A 20,025-nucleotide genomic window follows, 5' to 3' on the forward strand; every position below is an offset into this window, starting at 1 on the left:
TGAAGAATACAGGAGGACAAGCTGGGGGGGGTGGGTAGAGTATGAAGGAAATGCCCCTTTTCATCCAAGGCCTCGTAATTTTAGAATTCACATCAATTTTGGGTTCAGGTAACATATGCCATCACATCACCGACTGAAAATTGCCTTTGTAGACTGTTTTCTATCTTTTGAAATTTGAAAAAGGAGAATGATTACTTCTGTCCCCCCCCAAATTAAAACAATTAACCATGAAACTAAATAAATAGCTAAGTGAGATGAATAAAAATAAATGGATGATTCACAGACAACGTGGCCTGCCACCAACAGATTCAGCTGTGGCAATTCTTAGCAGTCCGAAGCGGAAGTATGAAGCACACAGCAGTATTCTCTGGTCCCTCTGTCAGCCCCTCTCTAAGACATGATGCCAGAGAAACTACAGGATTTAGTTTGAGTGAGTGCCTTCCTTTTGCAAAATATGTTACCTACAATATGTTACCTACCTGAAAAGGAAGAAATGAACACTGCTTTAACATCATACGTAACTGTGAATGAAACACAGCTCTGTTTTGGCAACTTGTAAGAATGCAATCACCGTTTAAAAAAAAAAAAGAATGCAATCACTATCAAAATCAAGAACACATATACTTTCAAAGAACGGCTGCCAATCGTCTCGCCTTACCGGGCGCTCTGGGGCTCCTCATCCTCATCTCCGTGCATCAGATTCTGGACTACCTGGAGGATGCTCACCATGTCTTGTCCGCTGCAGAAGAAGAGGGCTGATGGACAGGTGGAAACAGCACACATTCCCCACCCCTCTATTTCCTTCACTTAAACCAGCCTTGATGAGGGTTTTTTTTTTTTTTTTTTTTAAGTGAGGAGCTATAAGAATGTGCTTGAGATACACTAAACATCTTTTAAAAATAAACCTCAAATTAACTGAATTTTCCATATAACCATGTAATTATTAAATATTCTATGCAAACAGGAGATTGATTTCTGAAAATTTTAGCAGTATTACTTCAGCACTACTTCTCGACCTGTTCATTTGAATCCAAGGAGAGTATTTAACAAGCGTGTTAAAAGAACCAAAACAGTCTTTTTAAGATGCTGGAAGGTCACAGAAGGAGCAAGAATACTCCAGTGCCACTGGTGTGACTAGTCTCCTTCCACGGAGGAGTCTTGTCTGGCTGTTCTAACAGACTTAAACATGTAATGCAAGCATCGTTTTCTACCACCTCGTCCCCAAGCAGGGCAACTGGAGATCTGCTTAGAGTGCAAACGGATTTCCTTCTCTCCAAAATATGTTATGAAACGCTTCTTACGTGAGGGGTTGAAAACTTATAAGAATGCGAATGGCTAAAGTAGTAAGCAACGGCAACTTGTAATAACTGTAATATAAAAATATTATCACTCCGTTAATGAGAATACGACTAATAAAAAGTTCTCTTTGGAAAAAGCGGCACTGTCGAAACAATGCCCCAATGCCCTTCCTCTCCAAGGTGCTGCCCTTCATGCGAGAAGGGCTCTGGCCCTTGGACACTGTGGAGAGAGTGCGTGCTAGTCATGTGACCTGCGTGCTAGTCATGTGACCTTGAGCCAGCTGCTCAAACTCCCTAAGCCCCTACACTACAGAATTTTGAGGACACAATCAGTGCACGAAACACGTTTAACGCCATGCCTGGCAAAGCACGGTCTCAGATGTTGGTGTCAGCATTAAGTGTGACTACTCCTGCTCTGTGGCTTTAATAGCCTCCTATTCTGAGAACTAGAGATGCTCCTGCTAGTATCTCTTGGAGGGAAACTGCTGTGGGATTACTAGAACCCTTTCTTTCCCTTCCGGAGTGTGGGAAGAGGGAACTGATAGGATTTGGTTCGTGCTTTCAGCTGCAGAACCCACTTCACATCCAAGGGCTTCAAATCAGCACGGTTAGGCGGCAAGCAGGAGTGCCCATCTTAAAATATTAGCATCTGGGTATGTTAGATAGGACACTTATTGACACACTGTGGTCCTTCCTCCACACTTTTCTCTTGCAACCTTGTATATATTCACATTCAGGTCAAAGAACAATTGAAGGGAGTTGTACTGTTTACCTGTGTGCAGTTTCCTGGTTATATAAAAAAAAAAAAAAAAGTAAGCTTGAGGGAAGCTGGGCTGGGACTTTAATTCCAGACTGAGTGCTAACATCCGGTGAACATTTTAGTTACACGGCTACTTCTTTTTCTGATATTTTCCCTGCTAGCTTAAACCACACACACTTGACAGATTTGCTTTAGTTGCCCCAAAAATAAATAATCACTCTGCGTACAAATGATCGAAGTTGACACTTTCATTTTACTCTATTATAAAAATGATACATCTTATCAAATTAACGTATCTCTCACCATAAAGCGCAGTCTGAATAGATTACAGGTTTCAAGGATGAACTAAGTATGACAGTCGAGTTATATAATTATAAGTTTGTGCATCGCTTTTGAGTCATGAGGTTGTTAAATTCTGAATGGGAAATTAAATTAAATCCTGAATGAGAAAGGGGGAGAAGCAGGTAGATTCAGCATTATCACCAACCAGCCAATGGCATTCCGATTTTCTGATGTTACATATGGCACAGGACTCTGAATTTGCTTTGTGCTTATCACAACTAAAATTATCAATCAACAATGGTTTGAAAATCTCGATTTAAAGATAACACATACCCAACTAAAAGTATGTATCTTCATTGCCACCTACCTGCCTTGGAGTGGCCCCGGAATATCTCCTGATATCTTCTTTCCATTTTCCTCCTCTGTTCTTCTAATTTAAAGAAAATAAAAAACTATTTGTTCTATCTTACCAAATTTCTAACATTTGAACATGCAAACATGTGACGATGTTGCCTTTAACCTCTTAGTAGCTGATGTAGGATTTGAAACACATTTATCACATCTCTTCCCCCATCTCTGTTGCCCTAGTCCCCAGTTTGGGGTATAGCTTGAATTTCAGGAAAAGAACATGAAACAACACTTTAACCCATTTCTTGGTTAGCTGAAGCTCTACATAACCTAAACGTACAGCAAGGAGTATTTACAGAATTCAAATCAATATATTAAGTAAATGAAACTCTTAATGGGCAGAACTGAAAATTAGAAAAGTCCTGCCCCTCAATTTCAAAATCTTTTAATTACAAAGTACCTTCTACCCAAAACAAACACCATCTTTAAAGTCAGATGAAGCTAAGCTAAGCGTGACATTGTGAAACCAAGAGGTGTTTTTACCAGCAGGAAACCAGTGCCACCAGCTTCACAACAGGCTGAACACGTTTAATAGGGTCACTGCTGTTCCAGGCTCACCTCTGACTGTCCTCTAGCATCTTCACGGCCTCTTTCAAGTTTTTTCCCATCTCAGCTAATGTAGGGTCTGCTATCTGGGAAACAAATCAAAAAAGATTAAATTGCAATAATCCTGTATTGCTTCTGCAATGTAATTCATCCAGAAAAATTAAACTGAAGTCCATTTTCTTCTGGATTTATTCTAAAACACATGGATTTATTATAAAGTACATGTTTTAAAGGTTCTCTATTTTCGTTAAATTTTTAAAAGATTTTATTTATTTATCCTAGGGAGAGGGATAGAGTGCGCACGCACAGATGGTGGGAGAGGCAGAGCGAGAGAGAATCCCAGACAGACTCCTTGCTGAGTACGGAGCCCAACATGGGGCTCAATCTCATGACCCGGTATCATGACCTGAGCCAAAACCAAGAGTCAGACGCCTAACCGACTGACCCATCCAGGAGCCCCTAAAATACATTTGATTTTAAAATTCCAAAGTACAAACATGTAATGTAAAAAAAGTCCACCAGTCCTACTCCCCAGAGGAAGCCACACAAGTTTGGTATGTATCTTTCCAAACTCACATCTTACCCCTATGAACCCCTGCAACTTGCATTTTTCTACTATATAGTGAATATGGTTCCATGTCAGTATATATCCACTTCATTTGTATTGAGTGGTAACACCATATTCCACTCTATGGATATTTCATCATTTAACCAGTCTTGAATTAATGTTAGATTATGCCAGTTTTACACTCTTAGAAGCAAGGTTCAGAAAAGTATGTATAGTATGCTATTTGTTTTATTGCTGTAGTAGGCTGAAAAATGGCCTCCCAAAAGATAATCACATCACAATACCCTGGAACTTGTGAATGTTACCTTATATGGCAAAGTCCTTGCAGATGTGATTAAGTTAAAGATCTAGAGATGGTGAGATTACCCTGAATTGTCCAGGTGAGCTCTAAATGCAGTCACATGCATCCAGGTAAGAGAGAAGTAGGAGTGTACACACACACACACACACACACACAAACACGAGAAGGCTATGTGAAGACAGAGCAGAAGGAGATTTGGTCTCAAAAATTGGAGTGATGGGGCCGCAAACCAAGGAATGAGTGCTGGCAGGCAACATAAACTGGCACAAGAAAGGAAGGGACTCTCCCCTAGAACCTCTGGAGGGAGTTCAGCCCTGCCAACACCTTGACAATGATACAGATTTCAAACTACTAGCCTCCAGAACTGTGGGAAAATACATTTCTGTTGTCCTAAGGCACCTAGTTCGTGCTCATTTGTCACAGTAGCCAAAGGAAACTAATATCCTCATAAATCTGGAAGTGATTCCATAAACTCTGGAAGCTTACACAGCTGGTCATGGTGACTGCCTCCAGAGAAGGGAACTGGAAGGATGGGCATCAGATGAGAGGGAGTCTTTTCAACTCACATCTTTTTGTTCTTTTCGGATTTTAGTACCAAGTGTACTTCTAGCTCCCATTCAAAAGATAAATAAGACAAAAATTTTAAAAATCTTACAAAATTAAACACACAAACTCATTTTCCTTTCTTTCTTCTTAATCTCCTTAGCAGTCTTAAGGCAGACAATCTGGTTGTCTCGAATCTCCATACAAGTTGGGTTATAGATAGTTACGGAGACTTTCTTTTGTTCCCCTCTTACTCTTCAAGTGTATTTATGCTCTTTTCCCTTCAGACTGCTTACTGTACCTAATCTTATTAAGTGTACAATGGATTGTATTACAGTTCGTACTGCAGTATATCCTCAAAAAAAAATTTTTTTTAAAGAGGAGACGAGGAGAGAATTTTTTTCTTTTAATTTACTTGACAGAGAGAGACACAGCGAGAGAGGGAACACAAGCAGGGGGAGTGGGAGAGGGAGAAGCTGGCTTCCCGTGGAGCAGGGAGCTCGATGCGGGGCTCGATCCCAGGACCCTGGGATCATGACCTGAGCCGAAGGCAGACGCTTAACGACTGAGCCACTCAGGCACCCCAAGAAGAGAGAATCTTGAGCAGGCTTCATGCCCAGTGCAGAGCCTGACACCGGGCTCAATCTCACAATGCTGAGATAATGACCTGAGCCAAAATCAAGAGTTGGGTACTTAACTGACAGAGCCACACAGGCACCCCTCTCCTCAAAACTGTTTTTAAGAAATGCTACTCAGTTTATCCACGTAAGTATGGAAAAATGTTAACTTTAGGGATCTAGTCCAGGGATTTTCCACTTGTGTTCTTCTGAGTCTTAATACTCCCAGAAAGAACTTTGGGGAAGTGGGGTTGGGTAGGCAGCTGGGGCTTTTAGCTCCCTGCCCCCCATTAAGGAGATCAGATCTGTTTTATAACAACAAGAGTTTTAACTTTCACTTGTAGAAGAAATTACTGAAAAGAAGAAGAAAAAAGGAAGTATAGCATGTAAACCTGTGGTGTACCATTTGAGAAGTGAAGAAACTCAGAGAGGTAAAGTGACTGCCTAAGGTCACAAAGCTATCAGGTGACAGAGCAGTGCCGGAACCCTGGTTTCCTGACTCCTGTTTCTGACCTATTACATGACACAGATTCCCGAAACGGATTACAAAATAACTGCATAGCCACGTCCAATATGATTTTACAAGATAGAAAAATTATTTTAAAACTGGTGTTTCCAATAAAATTAGCAATTTAAATGTAACATGAGATGGGTTACAAAGCAATCTCAAATGGTCTCTGTGTTCTAAGTTAATGATTATGAGTAGGATGAGGAACAGATAATGGCCAAGAGAATGTATCTGAACTCCTCAGTCTACTGGTCATGTTCCTTATTATCCTCATCCCCTGTGACCCTCCAGGGTGTTCCCAATCACCTGGCCAACTGAAAAGATAAACAGTTCTGCTTGATTAACCATACTTCCATGTTTCATGCCTTTAACACTTGCCCTGTCTGAAATGTCCTTCTGCCTTTTATCTCTCTACCTATTAAATCACAATTCGATACTTCCAAGAAACTTTGATGGATAAAACCATTTCATTCTCTTGTATTTTCTTTAAAGATATCAATACCGTTTTGCTAAACGAAAGAATGTGGACCCGCTGCCTGATAAAAAGGATTGTATTTATGGGGGCAAGAGAACAGAATACATGAAACTGGGGCCATTCTAATATGCAACTGCCATTTATCCTTATGATTCCTCAATATCCTTTACTGTGAATTGTTTTAGAAATGATCTTTCTAGTATATTCTCTCCAATTAGATTATAAGCTTCCTGAAGGCAATAATTCAGACTCCTACTAATTTTGACTGTTTTTGTAGGACTAGGGGTCTCCAATCAGCTGGATTCTTGGGCTGTCATGTTACCTCTGAATCCCCTTAGGAAGGCACAGCATAATGGGCATCAACCTATTGGCTCTAAGTGCAACACAGTTAACGTTTCCTATAGGACTGGAACACAGTGTTTCAGTTGAGAGTACACAAAATTGACTTAGTTTAGAACTCACTTCTTATGAACAATACTTATTTTTAAACACCAGAATTCACATGTGATGGCAAGACGCTTACACTGTGAAAGGCAGGTGGAAAACGGAGCTTCGAGTTCCCACATGGGAGTCTCTCTGTACAGAGCACATGCTCAGTGAAACGAATGGCTTACATTTAAATTGCTCTAGCTCCTCCTCTCTTTCAGGAAGTGAAGTCGAGGGTGGAGGAGGTGGCGGAAAGTGGGTGGCTGCGGAAAATCACACTTACAGTTAACTTTCAGTAAATTAAATGTGAATATGATGGGTCTCCAATGCCACACATCCTTCAAGGGCTTGTGTTAACTGGGTAAATCCAAAATATAAAATGTTATCCAGCTGCAGGATAATACTACATTCTGTCAAGGAACGCTCTAAGAAAAATGTATATTTGTTTATCGGTTCCTTAAAACTAAAAACCATGCCTCCACAGGCTTCTAGTGAGGGCAGCCGTGATTATCTAATTCACATTTCTTACCCTCAGTACCTGTTACAGTGCCAGACAAAGGCAGTTGTGTGGTAAATGTAATAAACAACAGCAGGGCAACAGCCAGACACAAATCTAAATGAATGAAAAACTAAATTTGTATAAAGATATCTATTACTCAGGGGACACCTGGGTGGCTCAGTTACGCGCCTGCCTTCAGCTCAGGTCATGATTCCAGGGTCCTGGGATTGAGTCCCACATCAGGCTCCTTGCTCAGCAGGGAGCCTGCTTTTCCCTCTCCCTCTGCCTGCCACTCCCCCTGCTTGTGTGCTCGTGCTAACAAATAAAATCTTTAAAAAAATAAGTAAAAAAATAAAAGTAGACTGTTTAAAAAAAAGGTATCTATTATTCAATACTTAGATTAAGATTGTTTTAAGATTTTGAGGGGGAAAAAACAGTATTCTGTGCTAGGTTCCTAGGAAGAACATCCTATCATTTTTTTAATTCCTTAGCACCAAGCACAGGATCTAGCACAGAAAAAGGGTTCACTGAGATTTGTGACCCTTAATAATTACTAATAGTTACTGGACTGCTTACTATATTCCAGGCATTAGGCCAACTAACACTTTTATATGCATTACTTCCTGACTAACCCAAAGGCAGTTATTATGCTTTAGGGCCAGAATTTATTTTTTTTAAATTTAAATTCAATTAATTAACATAGTGTATTATTAGTTTCAGAAGTAGAGTTCAGTGATTCATCAGTCTTATATAATACCCAGTGCTCATTACATCACATGCTCTCTTTACTGTCCATCACCCAGTTACCCCATCCCCCCACCTCCCTCTGCTCCAGCAACTCTGTTTCCTATGATTAAGAGTCTCTTATGGTTTGTCTCCCTCTCTGACTTCATCTTGTTTTATTTTTCCCTCCCTTCCCCTATGATCCTCTGTTTTGTTTCTTATATTCCACATATGAGTGAGATATGATACTTGTCTTTCTGATTGACTTATTTTGCTTAGCATAATACCCTCTAGGTTCCATCCATTTCTTTGCAAATGGCAAGATTTCATTTTTTGATGGCTGAGTAGTATTCCATTGTATATACATATACCACATCTTCTTTATCCATTCATCAATTGATGGACATCTAGGCTCTTTCCGTAGTTTGACTACTGTGGACATTGCTGCTATAAACATTGGGGTGTAGGGCCAGAATTTAAAACAAAGCCTGTGCTACCCTAAAACTAGTGCTCTTAACCCTAGGCAATACTGCTTTTCAATTTTATCAAATAAGTAAACAAAGCAACTCTCACTTTGAAAAAGCCCTGTACTCAAGTCTTAATTAGAGCTAAGGCCTCCCCCCACCTTTTTTAAAGTAGGTTCCATGTCCAGCATGGAGCCCAAGGCAGAACTTGAACTCATGACCCTGAGATCAAGACCTAAGCTGAGATCAAGAGTTGGATGCTTAACCAACTGAACCATCCAGGTGCCCCAGGCCTCATTTTAAAGATGATCCTTCACCTAGATAAAAAGTATATCAGAAAGCTCTCCCTATTGGGAAAATTTCACAGTGTCAACTAGATAACCAAAAACTTATTATCAAAACAAGGACATTTTCAAGAGTGAAAGAGCACTATTAATAATTAAGCCATGACAACAGCTATGAGTGTGAGGTTTTCAGATGCTTTTCTAGGAAAGGGAGCAGGACGCCAACTCAGACTCCTGAGCAGGACATCCATGGCCCATGCTCACCTTGGGTCCCTAAGGCTTAAAGAGGTTTGCAGCAATCATACTGTTAAAAAACTAACCAAAACAGTGCAACAAACATTTACAGAGTGTGTGTACCTAATCTCGAAACCACTATATGCTCATTACTGAAGATTCAGAGACAGCTATTAGACTGTTAGTCATTAGATTGTAAATTTATAAATTATACTTCAGTTATGGCTGATTCTGCTGTGTAATGAAGTGGATTCAGTATTTTTGCTTCAATTATATCTAACAAAGATGAGTGGTATGGCTTAATGCAATTTCAAGGCTAAGAAGAACCATTCAATTGTTTGTACGGTAATTGTCACAGAACCGAAACAGCTCATTTTGTAAAACAAGCTCCACTGTTCGTCATTTTATAAACATTTAAGAGCCATTTTTATACTAGTTGATTTTCATCATTTTCAGTCAGTATGGAATAGTAAAATATCCTGCCACTATCAGGAGAAGAAATATTACACGTAATGTTAAAACATCACCAATTAAGGTTCTCACAATTTAAATGTTGGAGGAAAAAAAGAGTCAAATGCAAAGTAAAACAAGAAAAAAAGTCAGGGAGTAATTCTCAAGTTTTCTAAAAGCTAGTGGAAGTTCTAAATTTATCTGGAATAGGGCTGCATGGATCAACGAAAAAAATCATTTATTTTTGCTCTTGGCTAGAATTGTATCAATTCAGTATAAAGTAACACACTGGCACTATTCCTACCCTTATTTGGAATACATCCTATTTATTGTTTTGTTCTCTTTCATTTTTTAAAAACTGCTGGTCACGACCTGCTAAGTTGATTTGACATCCCATATATAGGATGTAACCTGTAGGATGGATGTTGGCAATTATTAACAATCAGATACAATCATTTGTTAATAAAGTTTATTTACCAAGAAGTTGTTTATAAGAACCTTTTTTTTTTTTTTTAAAGATATTTATTTATTTGACAGAGAGAGAGACACAGCGAGAGAGGGAACACAAGCAGGGGGAGTGAGAGGGAGAAGCAGGCTTCCCGTGGAGCAGGGACCCTGATGTGGGACTCGATCCCAGGACCCAGGGACCATGACGTGAGCCAAAGGCAGATGCTTAACGACTGAGCCACCCAAGCGCCCTATGAGAACCTTTCAAAAGTGGAAACTGCAGTAGGAAAAGAATCTTAGGGCATAAAATTTGGTAACTGTTGCCCTATAGTTACTTTTAAAATGTTCTCCGCTTTCAAGCATGCTTAATCAATCTCTTGTATGTATTTTCTTTAGTTGAACCAAGTGTGACAACAAAAATCATATATTCATAAAATCATACTTTCACATGAATTAGGGAAAAAAATAACACCTCAAACCCTGAATTCATAGACACTATTGTTTAGCAAAATCTAAGTTAAAAAGGGGGGGCAGATTATAGGAACAGAAAGCATATTTGGGATCCACTGAAAGAGGCACAAGGGAACTTTTAAAGGAGATGCAAATGTTCCATATCTTGATCATGCTGGTGGTTATAAGTCTGTATTTAACTGCCAAAACTCAAACTGTATCATTAAAGTGGGTATTTTTATTACACATAAATTGTCCCTCAATTTTAAAAAGGTGGGTGAATTGATTTAAGATCAATTCAGAAGAAATATTAAGCAAATAATAGTGCAAATGGTACACTGATGTGACAAAAGTCAAAGATGGTATATGAATAACTGCTATTTGGGAAACACAGAGCTAACCCTTTAAAGACAAGCAGCCCCCAGACGAAAGGGAAAAAGGAAGCCGAAAATACAAAAATCACAACATTCATCAATAGAAGTAAATGATACTGTAGTTTCTATAAACCTTTTCAGGGGAGGAATGTTCATAATTGGGGAGTTGTAGGACTATTAACAAAGAAAAACTAAAGCATGTGAGAATACCAGCTGCTCATATTGGAGAGAAGACTGGGTTGTCATCAAATGCTAATTTACAACATATGCGTTAGACATGTTAAAAGAAAAAATCACCACCTGAGTGCCTGAGTGGCTCAGTCAGTGAAGCATCTGCCTTCGGCTCGGGTCATGATTCTGGGGTCCTGGGATAGAGCCCCACATCGGGCTCCCTGCTCTGCGGGGAGTCTGCTTCTCCCTCTCCCTCTGCCCCCCCCCACCCCGCTGGTGCTCTCTCTTGCTCTCTCAAATAAACAAAAATCTTTAAAAAAAAAAAAAAAACACCACCTTTCTTCAATCGATCAATCAGAAAAAGCTCTAAAATCCTGTTTTGTTTTGTTTTGTTTTTTTTAAGATTTATTTTTGAGAGCAAGCGAGAAAGAGAGAGAGAGAAAGCAAGAGCCAGGGGAGGGGCAAAGAAGCAGACTCCCCACTGAGCAGGGAGCCCAACTCGGACTCGATCCTGGGACTCCAGGATCATGACCTGAGCCAAAGGCAGCTGCTTAACCGACCGAGCCAACTAGGCGCTCCAAAATCCTGTGATTCTAACATACCAGCTTCTGTGGCCTTCCACATCTTTCTAAGCAAGGTGAATCCCGGAGATACCATGAAACTATCAACTCTCTCAAAATCATTACTTTTTCTCCCCAGTGAAAACATTGATAGTGCCTGCTATCTAGCACTAGTTCAACAAATACCCCCAATACTACACATCTCTGAGAAGCACCAAGCACACAGCAGCTGCGGCTCCACGAACACAGCTGTTCCTTTCCGGTCAAGGACAAGAGAACATTTTTGACAGCGATTCTCTGGGAAGTTGATATAGTGCCTTGCAAACCTGGCCTGCCTTTTCGGACTCTCAATTTCTACATTTGTAAATACTTTTGCCTCATTTCAACAGAAAAGTTTTTCATTAAGAACTAGGCACTACCGTCTGTGTCTTCTAAGAACTGGACACTCCTGGAAATCTTATGCTTGAGTGTGTCTGTGAGAACATGAAGACATACTGTAATCACTGGCTCATTAAGTAGCTTAATATTCCCAGGTGAAGAGGGATATTCAAATCTTGCATAGGGCATTAGTATTTAATCTTACCAATTCATCAAGAGGAGAGGCAAAAAAGAACATATGGGGAAAAGAAGAGGCAAAAATAGATGGCAGAGAAGAATCTGGTAGAAGGAGGCAGCAGTTAGCTATATCAGATCAAACCTGTCACAGAAGCATGCAGAGGGTTAAAAATAAAGGGGGGGGCATTCAAATCACTCTCCTTAAGATATGTGTTGGGAAGGCTAGGGATCCAAGTCTAAGTTTCAACAAATGTATTCCTAGAGACCACTCCTCTGGAGAATCAATTTATTCAGGCTTTATATATATCATGAATAGATGCTTCCCAACAACTACACAGATGGAAAAGTACCACACACCAGGCAAGCTCTATTTCTAAGACGTTTACTAGTTCATCTGGAATCACACACTTATTCTGGAACACAAAAAAATTGCCTACAGAAAAGCATGCTATCGTCACTTGAAAATAGAAGTCTTTCATTGAGATGTGGTTCTTATAGGGAGTGCTTCCTAGGACTTGCTGGGGATGGAATCAGAAAGATAAATATATCCATTATCCTCACCAATATCACTCTATCCCATACTGAACTGGAACTCCATAGGACTAATGCTGCTAGCCTTATCTTTCTGAGGAAAGGAACCCATTGATTCTGAGGCCTTTGTGCGTTATCTATGCATCTTCAGACCTTTAGGACTGAGCTGTGTGAAACTGCCTACATTCAACCTTTTTTAATGCACAAAACCCACAACTTAATAGGATTCCATCTAATACAATGTCCAGTCTTACAAGTCAGTCAGTCTTACTAGGATCCTGAGATCACTAGAGCTAAATGTTCAATGTCATGGAGTTGCATTTTATTTTATTTTTTAAGTAAGCTCCATGCCCAGCATGGAGCCCAACATGGGGCTTGAACTCACGACCCTGAGATCGAGACCTGAGCTGAAATCGAGTCAGACACTCAACCCAACTGAGCCACCCAGGCACCCCGTGGAGTTGCATTTTAAAGTGAGGGCTGTTTCTGCTTTTCCGCATACAGGAAGAAGGGTTATATGAGAAAAGTGTACTCCTCCCTCAGTCCTTTTAAACTGAGAATGCATTTTCCACAGAAATAAAAAGTGGACAGGGTCCCAGGCTAGATCTCAAGGACGATCCAACTTTAAGGCAACTAAATACTTAGCATTTAATAAAGCAAAAAACAACTGCAGTAACAGAAATCAAAACAAACAAAAAAATTAAAAATAATGAATATTTTCATTTTGAATATTGCTTGGAAAAAATAGATGTATGCTAGATTTTGGATATTTTCAAAGTGATTAGAGAAATATTTTTTATATCTAATTTAACTTCAAAATGTGAAACAGGTTTCCTTTCCCTTATGTTCTACCAGCAATTAATATGAGGCACAATCATATTATAAAGTAAGCATTTATATTTCATTTTCATTTTTAAAAAACTCTAGAAAAGACACGGTTCTGACATTCCACCCAAAGAATCTCTACAAAAATCTTTCCTGGTTACTCAATTCCATGCATTCCCCATTTTTTCCTTAATACTTTTTACCCCACCTTGCTATACAAGGATTTGTCTAAACATGTATGCCCCTACCAGAACATAACCTCCTGCAAAGATCAGGTCTAATTCACCTCGTGTTTCTCCCAGCACTTGGCTCTGACCATAGCTGGCTTTCAATAAAAACTATAAATCAAAGCAGGCTACCGCTTAGGTGAAAACAGCTGACCTTAAACTCAGGCAACTCCTCTCTATAATTTTAACTCATAATCCTAGATATGGTGGAACACACACTGGACTGGGGATCATCAACAGCTCTGTCACTGACTGCCTCTGCAATCTTGAATAAATCAAAAATCACCAAGGCCATAAATTTTTAGGATCAGGAATTTTGTACCATGTTTTCCCAGACACCCAGCATTTGATAATCATTTACCACTTCAGCCACCACGCACCCGTATGCAAAACCCTTACTTTATGATGATATAGGGATCAGCTTTAAATGAATGCTAAAATTACAGGCTATCATTCCCGTTCCCTTTTCTATGTAAGATCTACAAAGTCAGACCACAGAAAATGGTTATTTTTTTTCAAACATGTCTAATAGGTGTTCCTTTCGTGAGCTTTTAAAATAAAAAACAGGAGGGCGCCTGGGTGGCTCAGTTGGTTAAGCGACTGCCTTCGGCTCAGGTCGTGATCCTGGAGTCCCGGGATCGAGTCCTGCATCGGGCTCCCTGCTCGGCAGGGAGTCTGCTTCTCCCTCTGACCCTCCTCCCTCTCATGCTCTTTGTATCTCATTCTCTCTGTCTCAAATAAATAAATAAAATCTTTAAAATAAATAAATAAATAAATAAAATAAAAAACAGGAATTGAAATTCTGGTAGTCTTCGCCAGTAATAATCAGGAATGTTCCAGTCATGCTCCTATTGCTCCTTGTAAGGATGAAAGAATTTTCCAAAATCAGGTCCAAAGGGCGGGGAGGGACTTCGCTCAGAAAGAGTACAAGAAAAAATAATGGGTAGGGTTGCAATTATTTCGATCAGAAGCAGAGTCAAAGTTGCCTCTTGTAGAGACAAGAATTAAATAAATATAAAACAAATAAACGAGCCCCACTCTACAGTGCTGCCCAACATGGAAACGTTCTCCATCTGCACTGTCCGGTAGTGCAGCCACAAGCCACACCATGACTGTCGAGCACTTGAAATGTGCCCAATGAGAAACTGAGTTTTAGATTTTACTTAATTTTAACTAATCTAAATTTAAGTAGCCAAATGGGGCCAGCAGCTACCATACCGAACACGCAGCTACAGATTCCCTAAGTCTGTGGGTCTCAACCAGAGGCAGTTTCCCCAACCCCCAGGGAACAATTTCTTCATTTGATGACTTTGGTTCAGAAATGCTACTGGGAGAGGCCAGGGATGCTGCTCAACATTCTACAATGCACAGGACAGCTTCTCACAAGAGCATTATCCAGCCCAGAATGCCAGGAGGGCTGAGTTTAAGTTTACTCAAGGTTGGAATTAAAGTAAATGCAAATAAATTGCAATACACTTTGTCGAAATGTAATACCCAGGAAGAATGAGCTTTTCCAAGCAACAGAAAAAGGTCTGGGCTGTTGTACAAGTTTAAAGTAGCAGGTTTTTACTGAAAAGTGTATATTTTTGTTTGTTTAACTTATTAAGTGTATATTTTGTTTGTTAACTTATTAAGATCTGAAGCATCAGAGTAGTTACTTCCTGTGGCATTTTTAAAACTTGATTATTAACGTAAGTAAACATTGTGAGACTATGCGATAGGGCCTTGTTCCTTATGAGCTGGACATACAGTATTGAGGGGCTGAGGCTCCTACAACTACTCTTCCAGTTTGAATGCCCTGCCCCTTCAATTGACCTGTCTTGGTTTCTTGAGACCTCACTAAGTTCAGATACAATGGATAGTACTGTGAAAGAAAAGTAACCAAAGAAAATGGCTCTGTCATCACAGGTCTCCCATCTACATATTATCTAAAGAAAAAGCAAGAGTACAGGATTATATTTGGACCAAAGGAAATGTACTAACTGATTCTACTAAATGATGATGGACTACTACATTTTAGAGAGACCGATTACTTGAAGTTAGAGTATGGGAATCAAATAACATTGTGGTTTCTGTAGCCAGTATAAATTATGCAAGCATCGGTTTAAATGGGATCATTCAGAACTGCTCCAATAGTTTATATTTGCAATGTAGAATTTAGCCCAGAGGAGCCTATTCCTCAAAGAAACAGGAATAATGGACACAATTCAATGTTTTTACTTTGATTCAAACTATTTTTCAGAACATGAAATCCTCAACATTCATATTATAGCAATTCTTTTCCTTTTCTGCCCACTTAGCACCAACAGAAATTGTTCACTACATGTGAGGCCCTCTACTGCTACAGGGAATACAAAAATAAGACATAGTCTTAGTCCTGAAAAACTTACATTCAGAATTTCCACACTGGCCTAAGGCAGAAACTTCCAGCCCACACATTCTGAATTCCTCAAAGATCACTGCCATTTTTGTGAATGTTCCAGTCTTAAGCACTCTGGAGTTTCAGTACCTCTTCAGATCTTCATTTAGAGTTTACGATCTTTTATCATCAATTAACATTTATAGGGAGAAACCAGTATAATTGACTAATTAAATGCCAGAAAAGTAGTATTTAAAGTGGGATTCCAACGCACTCTGTTTTTGCAGATTTGCCTATTAAAAAATATTCTTGGAGGAAAGATCACGCCAGTTCTTTAGGTTTCTAACTGAAAAGACACAAAGCCCATCCTGTCTTATGAAACTGGACAGGAAACAACACTGAAGGGGCAATCTTAGCGTCATTTTATATTCAACCATTGGCGTCACACATATGATCTAGACCAGGGTTCTCAGCCTCAGCACGACTAATATTTTAAGCAGATATTCTCTGGTATGGAGGCTCTCCTGTGCAAGGTGGGATGTTTAGCAGCATCCTTGGCCTCTACCCACTAGGTGCCAGCAGCACCTTCCTACACCCCCCCCACCCCCCGTTGTGACAATCAAAAAGGTCTCCAAACAAGTTGCCAAATGTCCCCTAGGGAACAAAACTGCAACCGTGGCTGAGAATCACTGACCCAGCCTGTAACTCAAAAGTACCACAAGGTAGACACCGTGTACTAATTAAAAGCCTGGAAAGACTTCATTCCTAGCCAGCAAAACATATAACATTAAAAACAGTTTCTTTTCTTGACTGCCTTCCGCCCAATTTATGAGAAACCTGACGTGTAAGCTATACCACTGCGTGCACATGAAGATATCTGGCTGAACTGGTACAATTACTCCCTTCAACTTTCCAGTGACAAGGGAACCAATCTACAGCAGCTACCACACCGAAGGGGGGAAAAACATGACAAAGTATGTCATTTCTGCCAGTTCAAAACCAAAACAAGGCAATCTCAAAACACTAACATTGCTCCCGAATTCTGCATGCACAAAAAAACAACAAAAACAAAAAACCAACAACAACAACAAACTGGGTCTGCACGAGCAGACTCCCAAGCTTGAAGAGGAAGAACTTGGGAGGGAAGGCAGAATGCCAGGTTCTGAAGACTGGTATCCATAAAGGGATCCAAACACTGGTTCTCACTTACGAGCCCTAAATCCGGGACAATTAGAATCCATTCCCCTTGCCAGAGTAGTCAGCCAGGTACACCCCGGGGCTGCTTCCCCAAAGCAAACTAGATGAAAGCGAGGCTATCAGGGGATTTCGGATTCCCCACCCCCCCGACCCCACGGAAAGAGGGAGCCACAAGCTGTGGAGTAGCAGCAACCCCCAAAACGCAATTCACCATCTACAGAAGACCCATCCCTTCTTGATCTCGGGGGGCGGCGGGGGGTCCTTCACGGGTGTTCACAAACTACAGCACCAGAATCACGTGGGGGAACTTGTTAAACAGGCAGATCCCCGTCCCGCCCCCATGAGGGTCCGACCCGACGGCCAAAAATCGAGGTGTTTACCAAGGGCCCCAGGTGATTCCTATTCATGCTGAAGTTGGAAAACCACTGCTTCAACATTGTTTCCCCCCTAACTTGGAGACCACAGAAAACCTACAGGCTTGCAGTTGGCTCCGAAACCACCGGGGCTTCTGTCCAGGCTCTTCTGGGGCTGTAAATGGTTAGCTCTGTCATCCGAAAGGGTGAGCCGAGCTCGGGCAGGCCCCAAGGTCAGCCCCGCGGCCCCCGCACTGGGCTCCGGGCAGAACCGGCCCGGCCTCTCCCAGGCCACGGGGACCCGTGGGACTCCCGGCCCCGTGACGTGACCAGGCCTCAGCCGCGAGCGCCCGGCCGGACGCCCTCGCGGCCAAGCCTCCTCAGGCAGGGCCAGTTAGCCCCCGGGCCCCTCCCCGGTCACAATGGCAGCTCGCGACCGGGAAACAGTCGCCCCGGAGCCGGGTGGCCCCCGGGCCGCAGCGCCGCTCCCCAGCCCGAGTACAGACCTTCTCCAGGGACGCGTCCATGGCTGAGGCGGCCGGCGGAGCCCGATGGAGGCTCCGCGGTCCCGGCGCTACTTCCGCCTCCCGCGGCCCGCCGTGGTTTCCACGCTGGCAGCGCTGACGTCCCCCGCGGCCGCGGCCGGCGGGGCGGAGACGAGGAGGAGCTGCCCGGCGTCGCCGCGGGGTGGGAAATCTGCGGGTCTCAGGGAGGCGAGGCGGGGCGGGGCGGGGCGGGGCGGGGCGGGGCGGGGCGGGGCCCCTCGGGGCGGGCGGGGCCCTCTGGGCTTCCGTACCTGGCCTTCACGCCGGCCAGCCCTAACGTTCCCAGGTGAGGGGGGCGAGACACGGCGGAGCCGCTCCAAACTTCCAGAAGCCCGTCGCAGGCGTCGGGGTAGACATATAATAACCGCAAGTGACCACTCCTGCGCTGAGAGGCTGGAAATGCTCGTGACGCATCTGTAGTTCCGGGCCTAAGCTTCCAAGTTTCCCCCACTGTCAACATCCCTCAGGAATGGAACAGGCCATGCACCACGGAAGGGCGGGGCTGGCGAGCTCCCCCGCGCAGGCGCAGGATCGGCAATTTACTAGGTGCCGAGGGGTTTGCGGGGGTTCAGGTATTAGGTTCCCAAGTGACGCGTGCTCAAAAAAGGGTGCGATCTGGGGTATTTGCCTCAGATCTTACGGCAGGATTCCAGACAGGAAAGACTTTGAGACAGCTGGTCCAGCTTCCTCCATTATGTCAAGCCATAATTATGACTTGTCAGGTGACAATAATAATAATAGTCAGCTGCTCCTGTTCCACTTTATACTGCAACAGCCCTATGATGGAGAGATCGTTATCCATGTCCCAATGCCAGTCTAGGTAGGATCCAGACCCAAGCACTCTGACTGCAGCGCCTGTCCATTACACATAACTGCCTCCATAACCGCTTCCACCCCTGCGGTATAATCATGATGTGTTTCTAACGAATGGGAGCGGGTATACATTTGCTTATTATATTCCTTTAATGAGGAAAACGTAAATAGACCAGTCTACCACGTTTGCAGCCAGTAAAATACTTCACCAAAGACCGATGACGTTAAAACCACAAAACCATCCCCTTTCCTGTGCACATCTCTTCTGAAATTTGCGTAAATGACTGGGTCACATTTTCAGTGTAGTAGTTACACGTTTTGTGCTATCTAACTTGTGTTTGGTAAATTGCCCAGTTATGTTAATAAAATCGTTTTCTACCAAAAGAAGCATAGTGTGCCGGTTCATAGTGTACCATGGGAACTATTCAGATTCTCCAGAGTTCTGCAAACAGAAGGATAGATTTGTCTATTTATGTCTTCCAAGGTCTAACATGGAATGTACCTCTACTTGAGCAAAACAAATCACTTTTTCTAACTTATGAAAACGTTCAGGGAGCCTGGGTGGCTCAGTTAAGCGTCTGCCTTCAGCTCAGGTCATGATCCCAGGATCCTGGCATCGAATTCTGCATCAGGACCCTTGCTCAACAGGGAGCCTGCTTCTCTCTCGGCCTGCTCTGCCCACAGCTGTCCCTGCTTGTGCTCACTCGCTCTCTGACGAATACATAAAATCTGAAAAAAAAAAATGTTCAAACATTTAGAAAAAATTGAGGGCGCCTGGGTGGCTCAGTCAGTTGGATGTCTGCCTTCAGCTCAGGTCATGATCCCAGGCTCCAGGGATCGAGACCCCCTTCGGGCTCCCTGCTGGGCGGGGAGCCTGTTTCACCCTCTCCCTCTGCCCCCCCCACTCCTGCTTGCTCTCACTCTCTAGTGCTCTCTCTCTCTCTTAAATAAATAAAATCTTTAAAAAAAATTGAAAGAACTATGCAGTGAACAACCACATGCCCACTTTCTAGATGCTACAATGAACACTTCCCTATTTTTGCTTTATTTCATAAGCATCTATCCATCAATATGTCTTCTGTTTTGATACACTTCAAAGTTGCAGACATCAATATATTTCACCCCTGAAGATCTCAGCATGGATATCATTAAAATTCATAATTTCTAAAGCTACCTCCAAGTATCTTTGCATTATATTACAAAGCAGATTCTACAAAACAGAAACTAGAGAG

At 42.1% G+C, this 20,025-nt stretch overlaps 1 protein-coding gene and 1 non-coding gene across 8 annotated transcripts in view; both read right to left on the bottom strand.

Moving 5' to 3' along the window:
• PDXDC1 (pyridoxal dependent decarboxylase domain containing 1) overlaps positions 1–18,021 on the bottom strand; it is a 51,520-nt gene extending 33,499 nt beyond the window's left edge. For 2 of the 7 annotated variants that reach the window (XM_044915623.1, XM_044915627.1), the window contains exons 1-4: positions 8,580–8,600; positions 3,307–3,380; positions 2,708–2,770; positions 659–739 (exon numbers count right to left, since the gene is read on the bottom strand). In XM_044915623.1, the coding sequence (XP_044771558.1) occupies positions 659–739; positions 2,708–2,770; positions 3,307–3,380; positions 8,580–8,600 (239 nt within the window). Of the gene's footprint in view, positions 1–658; positions 740–2,707; positions 2,771–3,306; positions 3,381–8,579; positions 8,601–17,941 lie in introns of those variants that run through there. The other 5 variants (XM_021697960.1, XM_021697961.2, XM_044915624.1 and 2 more) reach the window with 5 other exon arrangements.
• LOC123325011 lies at positions 67–135 on the bottom strand. The gene has a single exon (XR_006540179.1). It is a non-coding gene; the product is annotated as a small nucleolar RNA SNORD45 (small nucleolar RNA).
• Positions 18,022–20,025: the final 2,004 nt, after the last annotated feature.

The sequence above is a fragment of the Neomonachus schauinslandi genome, chromosome 5 (genome assembly GCF_002201575.2).
Source record: "Neomonachus schauinslandi chromosome 5, ASM220157v2, whole genome shotgun sequence".
In the NCBI taxonomy this organism is placed as follows: domain Eukaryota; kingdom Metazoa; phylum Chordata; class Mammalia; order Carnivora; family Phocidae; genus Neomonachus; species Neomonachus schauinslandi.